Source organism: Brugia malayi (genome assembly GCF_000002995.4).
Source record: "Brugia malayi strain FR3 genome assembly, contig: Bm_v4_Chr4_scaffold_001, whole genome shotgun sequence".
NCBI lineage: Eukaryota > Metazoa > Nematoda > Chromadorea > Rhabditida > Onchocercidae > Brugia > Brugia malayi.
The window spans coordinates 7,638,769-7,651,712 of record NW_025062478.1 but is presented as its reverse complement, the minus strand read 5'-3'; the positions used below and the strand labels follow the sequence as shown (position 1 = coordinate 7,651,712).

The 12,944-nt window shown below is 31.9% G+C and overlaps 1 protein-coding gene across 2 annotated transcripts; it reads right to left on the bottom strand.

Annotated features, from left to right (window-relative positions):
* Window positions 1-9,327: 9,327 nt before the first annotated feature.
* On the bottom strand, window positions 9,328-12,395 carry Bm4779 (Uncharacterized protein; the record flags this gene model as incomplete). Of its 2 annotated transcripts, XM_001901635.2 has the most annotated exons (8): window positions 9,328-9,442; window positions 9,535-9,653; window positions 9,973-10,325; window positions 10,860-10,971; window positions 11,211-11,315; window positions 11,479-11,682; window positions 11,868-11,955; window positions 12,274-12,395. In XM_001901635.2, 8 exons carry the CDS (start codon window positions 12,393-12,395, stop codon window positions 9,328-9,330), a joined length of 1,218 nt encoding a protein of 405 aa, XP_001901670.1. The 2 variants fall into 2 exon arrangements, with proteins under 2 accessions (XP_001901670.1, XP_042937974.1); XM_043082040.1 differs by lacking the exons at window positions 9,328-9,442; window positions 9,535-9,653 and having other exon boundaries at window positions 10,139-10,161.
* Window positions 12,396-12,944: the final 549 nt, after the last annotated feature.

The window sequence follows — 12,944 nt, the reverse complement described above, 5'->3', positions numbered from 1 at the left end:
AGCAAACATATCCTTTTTTCTGTTCGGAATCATTTTACTTCAACATTCATTCCCGCATTCCCGAAAACACAAATTCCGTTAACGATGGTAACAAAATGAATTTTAAAAAAAAGTAAGTATATAATGGCATGAATATATTTCATTGCAAATAATTATTACATCCTTTCAAAAATATCCTCTGTCGAAAGAGGAGGCATGCACATTGACACTGCTGGCCATAATTCCTGGTCACTAATAGATTAGCAGTTTATTAACTAACCACATTGTGCATAAAAATTTGTTAAGATATAAATTAATTAGAAGGACATCAGTTCCAGATATGGAATACCCTCCAATTTCATCAAAATTATTAATGAAACACTATGAATTCATAAAAAAAACCTTACTAAAGTAGAAGTCACTGTATCAGGTTTCTCGTTTGAAACACTCCTATACTTCCTTCTCGCTGTTTCAGAACCGTATCTGATTTGGAGACTTAGAGTTTGATAGTTAAAAAAAAAATATTTTTAAATTGTCAAAATTTAAATGATCGTCTTATGAGAAATAGCAATAATTTAACTTGTAGAAAAATCACCTGTTTCACTTAAAGCGTTGCATTTTTGAAATATTCAATTATTATTTTATCATTCCATTCTAAATATCCATTTAGAAAAAATGAATCCGTACTTTAAATTATCCATAATAACTTCTCAATTTTAATGTCCTATATGAAAAGTCGCAGGCTTAATCAATTAAAAGAGTAAATCGTTAGTACTAGCTCCAAAAAAGTAGCCAACAGTACAATATTTGCTTAATGAAGAGATGATGACAGCATTAAAAAGTTGGAAGTTTGAAAAAACGAAATTGAATCACATCATTCCATAGCAAAAAAAGAAAAAAACGCAAACCTTCAGAGGTCAGTCATCACTTGTAAAATATCTATTAAAATTTGAAGAAAAAAAGAAAAATAACCTTGAAATTATTCGCTGAACTTAATGAAACCTATCTTTATTCTCGTAAGGAATTATAAATTTTTTGAATAGTTTTTCACATTACAGAGGTTAAATTCGAGAAAACAAAACTAACTACTGTTTACCTCTGCATGAATATACTAGATGTATCAATGTGTTGCTCGATATATCCCGAGGAGAGGTTTCCTATGAAAAATAACTGCATCATTTAGTTATATCCCCGAAGAAGCAGCGATCTCATTTATATTCACTAGATGCATCCCTGCCGTACCAACAAATAAACTACTGCTGGCTCACTCATTAAATAGCAAGCATTCAAAAAAGAAAAAATGCATTCCAAACTTAATTGCCTAGCAAACAATTAAATCGACGATGGATAAAGAAACAACCGCCGAAGAAACAGTGATTCTCGAGAAAATTTACACTTATAATGTAGAGCAATAAGCCACATAAAAGTAACAAGTAAGAAGTAAAATCACGCAAAGATGTGCACACATACACGAATGGATACGTACATACTGATAAGGTATGTCACCTTAATAGACAGAAAGGTATATACAAACATGTCAATTCATATCATATCATAACATACGTGAATGACACATTTTGGGAAGGGTAGCACACGACACATTTCTTTGATAATGATCAAAAATGAGAAAACGAGGAGAAAAGTAAGGATGGAATGAATCGATAGGACATTCAATGTGAAGTATTTACGTGCTGACTGTTAGAATAAACGAAGAAATTCTTTTCCTTTTTTTGTTTCAACCAGTTATTGAAGAAAGGTCCGTTTCCGTTGAAGTAAACAAGAGAATAAATGAAGTTGAAGCATCCCAAGAGTATCATACATGTACGGTTTAAAATATCCTTTAGTGATGGGCAAAGCAATTTGAAGTACTCTTACTTTGGTACATTTCCAGACATATTTCTTTCAAGATTAACGTGATAAGACAAACATGAATAGAATTTTCAGGAGAAAAGTGATCTTTCCATCATGAGAAATGGGTGGTAATGCTGTGGCTAATGTCGAAAGTTTTTTTTGAAAGTTTTTGAGAAAATTCATTTAATTAATTGACGACTATTTTAAGGGAAAAAGAAGTCACCAGTTGATGTGATTGAGTGAAAGAAGCTATGTAAGCAGAATAAAACAGCTGATGACAAATGAGTCATAATTGAATACGTTTTCATGAACAATTAAGACTTGTTTGTCAATTAATCCACTAAAATCTTCACATCACTTCAGACTAATTCTCTAAGAAGTATAATGATTACAGTAAACTTATCACAGTGTAAGAAGAAATTTCAATGTTAAATGATCAGCTCGCCAACATTAGTGCTATTAACTCCGAAGCAATTGCACAAAGAAAAAGGTTTATGGAAATGATTATTTCGGCAAGATAGAAAAATTTCAGGAATTTTTAGAACAAATAAATGAACCAGAGAACACGAGGGAATAGACAGAGAAAAGAAGAAATACTGCGGGAGATCATTCAATATCTGTAAATTTCCGAGAGAGAGAGAGAGAGAGAGAGAGGGAGTAGAATTCGGGAGCCGGTTCTCCATGCTAAGGAATTCCAGCTATGCACAGACAATGTGTGTGCCTATGTGCACACACATACACACACATGCATACACACATATATATATATTTACAAGGAAGGGACTTCAAACGTCACCGTGTGATGCTTATATATGTGTGTAAATATGCATGGATGCACGGACAGACTCGCTTAATGAGCATGTAAACTGATTAGAGAGAGTGTATCTGAATGTGACAATGAAGGGGAGATGGGACAAGAGCGCTGCTAGAAGATTCAACCTGCTCCTGTCTAATGAAGATTCAGATGATTCCAGAAGGAATCCAGTCTCATCTTCACTTCAACATCATCCAAGCTTCAGATAGAACGAAAACCATTTTCAGTAGCTGTTAACTGATAGCATATGCTAACGAACAGTTTCACACTATCACTGATCACTGTATTTTCTTTTTTCCATGATTTATAGATGAAACTTTAAAACCACGCTGTTGTGCAACTTTCCCATCATCTTCTTTTCATTCTTTCTTGATCGTTGTTTCAATTCCATCACAAAATGTGTTTCCGGAAATAGAAAAATACTTCCAGATGACTAGACCTTGTGATTGATGGTATGTTTATTTTCAATTTTTTTAATTTCATTATTCTGTGATCCTTAATTCAGCATGTTTTTGAATTCAGTGATACCCTTTTTATTAGTTTCTTGTTTTTTAACATTAGTATTACACTATGCTAGTGATGAAACATTTTCAAAGCTATCATAAACGAATAATGAAATTGTTTTAAATTAGGATAAACTTGAGCTCAAATTTAAATCTAGAGTTAAATTTCTAATAGTCAGATGATATTTTCAGCAAAAAAAAAAGAAAATTTAACGTTAAATAAGAAGTACCTATTACCTTAATTGGATAACATTCTTTAGTTGACATGATCACACACAGATTCAAATCCAAGCATACAGATACATACCAAATCAGGTAGTATCAATCTAATGAATCATTCCGGCAATTTGTTAGCAATGAGAAGGAAATATTTAATACTAAAAAAAGATATGAAAGAACAGTATTCCGATGACTTTAGCTAACTGCTAGGGAAAACCATTTAAAATACATAAAAAACTTCAGAGAAATGAGATTTTCACTACGATAAGCCTTAGTAATACTGTGTCGACTAAGAAAGACTGTTTGTTAGATCCACATTTTCAAAAAGAAAACTAAAATGGATAACTGTATAGGTTTTTTTAAGTAACAGAACACGTTGTTTTCCGACTATTTCTAGTAAAAGCAAATGTAATTGATATTTTGAAATAATTTTGAAGCATTTCCAAAATGGTTTGTTATATTTAAATTCGTCAACATTATAAATAATAGGCGGATGTTTTTAATGGGAATGGGAAACATTTGATACATGCAGAGGCCACCCATATCTCTTTCCTTGGTTCATTATATTTGTATCATTCATCCATTCATTCGTTCGTCCATTCTATTTCGCATGGAATTTGGATCAACGATGCGCTACTCACCGCCATTTCATTTGTAATAAATCATGTTTTTGTCATCTCCGCCATTCTTCGCATTCCTACCGATCTTTCAAGAGTCATCATTAGAAGAGGAAGGATTATGAGGAAATACATCACTTCTAAGTACAGTACCTTTTTGTCTGCTGTCTCAAGGAAACTTTTCCTTCTTTCCTTCAATAAACAGTGTGCATAACTGAAGTGATCATCAATACATCATTAAAACCGATGAGATTAGTTCAAATTTTATCTTTTTGCTTTCATTGGAATAAAGGTAAGTGGATATTAATGATAGCAAATGTTGAAATAAATAAGAGATAGTCTGGAAATGCACTTTGCAGGATGGGTAAATGATAAGCGATATGAATTGAGCAGATATACACTTTGCATTAGCTACGTTTCCCTCATACTTCATGGTAACGCTGCGATACATATCCGTAAACTCCGTAAACACTGTGCAGTTAGAAGTTATTCCTGATATAAAAGAAAGTTTAACTGTCATAACGTTATGGTACTATGAGGCTAATGTGAAATAGTAGAGTTCATAAAAGAAAAAAAAACCAATTTCTACTTTATACTTAAAATTACTAATATAATTTTTGATCGCTAAAATTGTGACAAGTTACTGAGTGAAGACAACAGACAGAATAACATGCGATAGGTGTGATGCATCCATCTTGTTGTTACTACAACCGGGACATGAAGGACTTACGATGCATTTCAATCTACTCACTGCCTCGTCAACACCAACACCAATTGCGGACGACAAGAATCGAAAGGCGAAGCAATCATCAATCCACTACTGTATTACTGGACACCTAATATCAGTTCAAGGTCAACTTTTGGTATCTAACGAAATGTTCTCGAAAACACTATCTAAGCTGTATTTAACTAATGAAAAGTTCGTAGCTACTTTTATCCTCTGAAATTGAAATAAGCATGTAATGATCTTTTGTTCCGCGGAAACTAAGCAAGTGAGTGATAGGGCTGATATAGCTTATAGCTTTAACTGGGACTTTGTAGCATTGGCTTATCTGTAATATAGAGTGAGAAAATTTTCATATTCTCATTCTCACTTTTTAGAATGTAAAAATCAGTGTGAAGTTTTTATTTTTATAAGATGAGTAGATATTAGTAAGCAATTGTTAAAATGCAGAAGAGAAAAAAAACCAAAGTAAATATATGCTATATGACAACAGTGGTCGTCCATTTCACTTGCAATGATTAAAAGCATAAATGATAAAATCATGTTTGTGAAAATGCTGTGTTAAAGAAGCAATTATAATGATAAAATTAAGCTCAGTAATCTTGTGTCCTGAAGCTTATGTATGATAGCATGGAAACACTAGGATAAATTACGATAAATTCAGCTATAAATACAGAATATTTGTGAAAAATTTCTAACAAGACAATAATAAAGAAAAATCATTGCAAAAACGGTAATTGGCTGAAGATGGAAATGGTAAAGAAACAATTTTGGTATACGGCATGGTATGTGAAATGTTTCAAAAGATTTAATGGTCATTAATGAAACGGTAGAAAACTTCTCTGAAAAAAGAGATGGCGAACTGGAGTTGTAAAGGAAGGAAGCTGCCTACAACGATATAGCAATGATACTCTCTCTAAAGAATGCCTCTAATGAAACATACACATGACACCAGTAGAAGGAATTCGTGATCTCATACACCTATACTTCAGTATCCAGTAAATCTCCATGATGAAATGATTGGGAGGAGAAAAATAAGTGGAAAGCGAAGGAAGAATGTGACCTGTTGTCAGGCATGCAAATAAAAGACGAATCAGCACAGAAATCATAAATGCCTCTTTAGAATGGAAAGGAAGACGATGGAGAAGATATCAAACTGCATTCCGCACCAATCAACACTGCATTATCTATTTTTTTCCTTTCCTTCATTTCTTATTTCTTCTAGCTCCTGTATTTCTTTTCTTATTTTATCAAATTTAACAAATATCAAAAAAAAAAAGAAGTTGCTTATTATGTCAGTAAGGACACACACATTCATCACTGTCTAAAATCTCCTTTATTCAACTATTTGTATAAAATCATAAGAAGTAATATTAGCCTCTGGGAACAACTGTTAGGCAAAAACATTTCAACCCACTCACCTGATACTACCAAGGCATATTTTCCATTACTCTACGTACGTGCTTTTATGCAGGTCCAAAAGTTTATAATTTTTTCGACCTGGTGAAAATGAAATCAAGTCTCGAAAACATTCGATTATTCAACCATACAATTCTCTCCGTCCGGATTTTTTCCACTCAATGGAAATATCGATTTCTATTGCTTTCTATGTTGAGAATTGAGGTTTTCAAAATTTATCAGTTTTGTGATTTTCCTTTAGATTTTTTGATTACTCCAGCAGAAGATGTGAATTCGATTTTGCGTCTTTTGATATGTCGTTTCTCAAAAATTTATTAGGATTAATAAAATGTTTTAAAAATTCTACACTTTTACTGATGATTTTATCGACGATACATTCTGGAGTACATCAGCTTTCGATGAAATTTTCCTAGCATAATCGCAGCCAACTGTAAGTGGGAAAAATGTAACTGAAAAATAATTTAGTCTTTTAAAAGTACACATAGAAATTGTCAAGCACTGCAGACTTTTTGATCGAATAGTTGAAAATATTTCAATTTATTGGCTAAAAACTGAAAAGTTGAATAAATATCTCACCTACAGTCAACATCTCATGAAAACATAGGCTGTAACTTATTTTTAAAAGAAATTTCGCAGCGCAAATTACTTAACATGGTCACCAGCGAATGCACTACTCATCCTTCTTCTCTTCATTCCAATCTTTATCCATCCATTCCTCTTCACGTATTACTGACGTGTTATGCAATTTAAAGAATTTAAGTAATAGTAATGATAAAATAAATGACCAAAGATGTTGAATATCATTTTGAAAGGAAAAAGAAAGTGTCACTTTAATATTTCACAGCAGAGTTACTTTTAACCCACCGCTTGTACACAGTATGTGACTGCCTGGTCACTACCTTCCAGTACCACTCTTTGGCTAAGGTTGATGACAATTTTTGCTGAACTTTGACTTTGACCGATGAAGCAAATTCTATTAGTGAAATAAAATCCTTCCAATGCCCCACTAAAACTAAATACAGTGAATTTGGTCCTAGATTTATTGTTTACTAACTGCTCTAAGTTAAATTAAGATCCTTAGGTTGACATATGAGGACACGTACATCTTCTGCATTTTGGAGATCTAACGAGGCAAACCTATTTCATGAAATGGTCAGAAAGCTTCCAATTTCTTTGCAGAGCTCCGTATTTGTCGCATCAATTTATTTCACATCATTCTGTACTAAATCTTTTGTTCGCATCTCATCGTATTTAAACTCCTGAATTTTGAAAACTCAAGAATAAAGAGTAAAAAATTTTGGAAGGAAAGCAATCAGTGATGTCGCAGAAACATTAAGAAATACATAACATTCTCAAAAAAAAAAAAAAAAATTGAAATTGAAGGAGGAAACTAAAGAGAAGAGCAATAAAGAAAAGCTGAAGAAGAAAGATGCAAATAGGTCATCTCAAGATTACTACCAATTTATTACATCTCCAACAGTTTTACCGCTCTATGCTTCAACTCCAAACAACAATACAATTGGACTGGTTCTTGAAATGTCGCTTTTTTAAAGGAGGAAAAAACAACCAGAACAAAATGTCAAAACAAATGCAAAGCAATGCTGACTAGCTCTATAATTACTTCAGACACTCGAAGTGACAGGTAAAATTATATTTGATCTATTTAACTGGAGGAAGACTCATCATAAGTTAGATACTGGCAGATACAAGATGACCATAAAGAACTCTAATTAGAACATAATGTTAATTAATCACTTATGGAAAAATGATGCAATCCAAAAAATACGGAAGAGTCATAACGTGGAAAGAGAACAAATTGCATCTACAATGAAAATGAGTTAGAGAAAAACAGTTTAACTGCTAAGCAACGCACTTGAAACCGGTTCAAGACCAGAACATACAAAAATATCAGTTTGATGGGTAGCCTCGATCACTAATAATGTTAAAACCCATGATGGTAGTTACGTCACCTTAATCTATACTTCCAACAAAACTCTGACTTCTTGCAAACTTAGTCACAGTAGTATTCATTTGAATTTAAAATATAAATAAGATAAAAATGGCAAAAGAAATGAAAGAAAAAATTAGCTTCTTCAAAAAGGAAAATCAATGAAAAAAAGCGAATGAAAATAAGTGAAAGCAAAAAAAAGCTACAAAAATACGACCATCCATCTTCAGATGAACCTCAGAAGATCTACAAAAAACATAAATGTCGTTTGAGGAGTCATTTTTATGCATCACAGAGCAGAAAAAAAATTCCTTTAGTTGAAGTGACCTTGCCACGATAAATTCAAATAAACGCATATCGAGTGCCTAAACACTCCTTCAAACACCTTTTCATATAATATCGCACATCCTTTCATCATTCTTTTTCGTCGCATCGGTATAATACGTTCATCAGCACACTGCTGATGTCGTTCTTGAAAGGATTTCTGGGGCATAAATCCATCCTATCGTATGAAACGATTCCATTTGTCTTACGAAAATACCAAGAATAAATTGAGATCAAATTTCAAGCATATTTTCTATTCTTGTGATTGGCACAGTTCAGCACAAATATAAAAGTTCTGTACCTCAAAACGATTTGATGTAAGACATCACTCAACTTGCGGCTGTCATCAAAGTAATTATAAGACGCGCATGTCATCAAGAATTACAAAGTTTATGAATACAGGTAGGAAAAGCTTATAATTAAAGGAAACACATAAAAGCAAAAATTTGTTTGCATCGAACCAAAAAATAAAATAGACACGAATTTATTTTACAAACAAAACAAAAGACTGAATAAAGAAATGTATAAAATCGAATTATCTGTAAGAAATTAAATATTCCAATCGAAACAAAGCAGAACTGGCTCTGATTGTCTAACAGACAAACTTAAGTACTACATGGTTAAGCCTGCATGAAAGAACATACACACATAGATTTTATAACATAATCAAATACTGAATTTCTGAAATGGACGAAGCGTACAAAGCCAGAAAAATTTATTTCCAATGTAGAATTTTGGTCACAGTTCTTTCTTTGACTTTTATAAATTATCAAATATAATAGGAATTGTCACTTGATCTTTAACAATGAAAGATCATTTTTTTCACTGCAAGGAAGATGATTGAGAAATAGCAGAAAAACTAAATTCAATAAAGATAATTAAGACAAATTATTTAAAGGAACATATGACATGATAGAATTCCCATTCTTTCATGATTTCTGAGAATTTAAAGACTGAATAAGTGAGCGAGTAAGAAAAGAATTGATGCTTTCTGGCACAGACTCTCCAGATATCACATGTTTTTCGATCAATGAAGCAACGATTCTGAAAAAGCAAATTTATAGAAGATTTACATTTTGACATACTACAAATTTTCATTCGAAAAGCAATGTTTTTAAAAAAAGATCCTTCTATACCTTGTAAGATCAATGTCAACAAAAACCATTCGCACAAAATCAACATTTTTCGGTTTCGAATCAAGCAAAATACATAATCGACGGGAGATATATGAACCAATCGTAGAAATACGAGCTATCTGAATATTGGGAAATCTTACTAGTAAACAATCTCGATACTTCTTTGAACAGTAAATGACAAATTTTTGATTTATAGAACATATATTAATTGACTTCAACGAAAGTTAATACAGCCATGCAAAAGGTCCGTATATATGATGCTTCCGTTAAATCGAATAAAATATACAGAAAACCAGAGTAATGCATAAATCAAATTAAACTTTTTAAATTAACAAATTCAGTATATTTAACTACTACTTTTCAGATATAAAAATAAAAAATTTAAAAAAATGATATAAAAATTAAAAAAATGAAAAAATATTTTAAGAAAACAGTTACCTCAACTTCAGTTGAAGTTGACAAGCCAGTTGCACCAGATTCGAAATTTAATAATTTATAAGCAGGAACAAACGATGAAGCAATTTCTAGAGATAATTTGTCTTCCAAAATAGCTTGTACTGATTTAGTCAGAAATTTATATTCACTGTCTTCTTCCTCGTCCGTTCTACACAGTGACAGCAGCACTATCTTTAATCGTTGTGAAATATTATTCAAATTAAGAATGGAAGATGGTACGCTGCCTGGAATGTTATAAGAAGCTCCACTGCTTAGCAAACGAAGAGGCCATCTATTTGTCTTCATCGTGAAGGATTTTTTCACAAACAAAGCAACCAGCGAAGGGATACTATGACCTAAAATTACTATTCTTTGAACTTAATTTGATGATTCAAGCATTTTACCATTTATCGTCTCACAAGAATCGACCAAAGTTTCAGGAAATGTTTTGAGGGTTTTTAAATCAATGGCTTACAATGACAGTAAGAACGTAGATGTTTGTGCAGAAGCCATAAAAAATCCTTTTTTTCTTTATCTCATTCAAAAAATCGATTAAAATTTTATCGCTTAGAAAATAATGAAACTAATCCAGATAAAGGATTTCTGTTAATTTGACTTGGAAATGATTTATGAAGATACTGAATAGGCTAATAATATTAAGTAATGAATTGATTAAGCTATAAACAGTTGAAGTGTTATGTACAGCAATATTCTCCTATTTCAGCAAAGATTATACAAAAACATCTAGCATTTTTATAAAACTAAGTCTTTGCAAGTTTAGCTTTGTAGTGGAAGTTGCAATGCTTCGTGGAAGTGTGGAAAGTAGATAAATTAAAAATAGCTATAGTATGCATAAAATACTGCAGTTAATTATTAAATAAAAGAAATACCTGTCAAATAGAGAGATCTTTTATGCGCATCACTGGCAAATAGCGGGAAAGACTCCTTTGACATATTCACACCATCGATTATTGCACCACGCACAAAGTAGGGTGGAGAAACCTAAAAATTACACTCAAAAAAAAATCACAACATTTAGCTATTTCTTATGCAAAAGTCGGGTTATAAGAAGTTATGTATGCATAATGAATGCAGGAGATCAATAGAGCAAGAATTATAGTAGACTTATAAAAAGTCCGATGGTTAATTTTGAATCTCTTCGAGAGGTAACAAGAGGTTACGATACAGCCTTATCAGTGTGAAAAGGCACATAAATTTTCGTCAAAAATTATAACTATTACATTAAGAATATTCCCAGTAAGTTCTTCACGGAACAACTTTTGCAGAAAATACTGCAAACTAGCTGGGAGTCCTATGAGATGTGCATTTGAAATTGAAGGTTCTACCTGCAAAAAGTAAAGTTAAATTTATTCTGGTGTGATTACCAAATTAATAGAACCGCACAAAAAATCCAAAGCTTTAGATTTACTTTCAGTCATACTTAGAATTCAGTGAATGAGAGAGCCCTATTATAAAGAATATTAAAAAATCTATTAGTGAATATGATACCTTTATCATACCCGCTTTTTGCAAAAAAAATATATGCCTGTTGTTTTGTTCATAGTCAACTTCACTGAACAAAGGAGCGGTAACTTCACACATAGTATCGGCTGATAAATCATTTGGTAACCTCAAAGCATCCAGCAATCCCTCACTTTCTTTCAGCATGCACTGCCTTAACTCGCGGTTACGCAATAACTTTTCTGCCTGCGACTAAAACAGTTTTATAAAATTGTACATAAAAACATGCAAATTTTACATGAAAACTTTAATTTGATGCCATCTCATCTCGTATTCAATAAATTATTATGAAAGAAAAAAAAATAAAATAAAATAAAATTACGAATTTTTTGAAATAAAATTTGTGCACTTGGACTAGTAAATGAATAAAAAGGCACCTTAGCAGTAGAATCACGCCACTTTGTGTAAACATTCCACCATCTATTATAATTTGCAGCAACGCTTTCAACATCAATTTTCAATCCTCTAAAACAACAAGTATTTTCGTTAAATATCAGAACTGCGATAACTGAATATAAAATGAACAGTCATAAACAGTTTGCATTACCATATTGATCATAATACCGCAATACAAACTAGTTATTTGCTACTTATTAAATTACGAAGTTTTTAAAACTGTGTATAAGCTTGGCAATGAATGTTTTAAAATACTGCAATGATAAAAGGTCAATATAAAATTTTTCAATAGCATTTATCGTCCTACGAATTTCAACTTCTTTTAAAACTCAATCCCCTATTTTCCAGTACAATTTATCAATCATTCGGGTTGAATTTTAAGCTTACCTCGCTTCAATCATGCATTTAAGCCTTTTCATATCTTTAAAGCGATAATGTAAATCCAGCAGAGGATCAACAACATGAACCGCGGATTCATCATTGCAAAATCGACACGCCAAATGGGTCATATTTTTGCATGATTTATAAACAAACACTTTAGACCTCATGGTTGTTTCCTAAAATTTGGTTTCGTAACTTTATTTCCAGAGCAGTCCAGCAAGTCCATTATATCCATGCAAATTAAATCCTTATCAGTATTCTGAATCATGAAAATTATGAATTTGTTTGCAAGAGACACCATATTTAGTTAAGAATTTTAATTTTTTTCATGGTACTCAATTTTTTATAACAGAAAATACTCAAAAATATATCTCCAAAGAAGTATGCAGAAGATATATGAAATACTTCCAAAAATATTACTATTAATGGCAGTTTCATTGATAAAGGATCTGAAATTTTCTGCGAGAAGAAATGAAAACCGCGATTTAGATTATTTTAAGATTTGAAAAAAACGCCATATTTTAAGGTTTCCGTGATTCCATTAAAAGGGTATCTGGGCAATAGGAAGAGATAAAAGGATTTATATATAAAAGACTATTTTTGATACGTGTTACAGGAAGTTGTTCAAAATGATCCCACAGTTCCAGTGAACAATAAAATCATGGAGTATGTACATT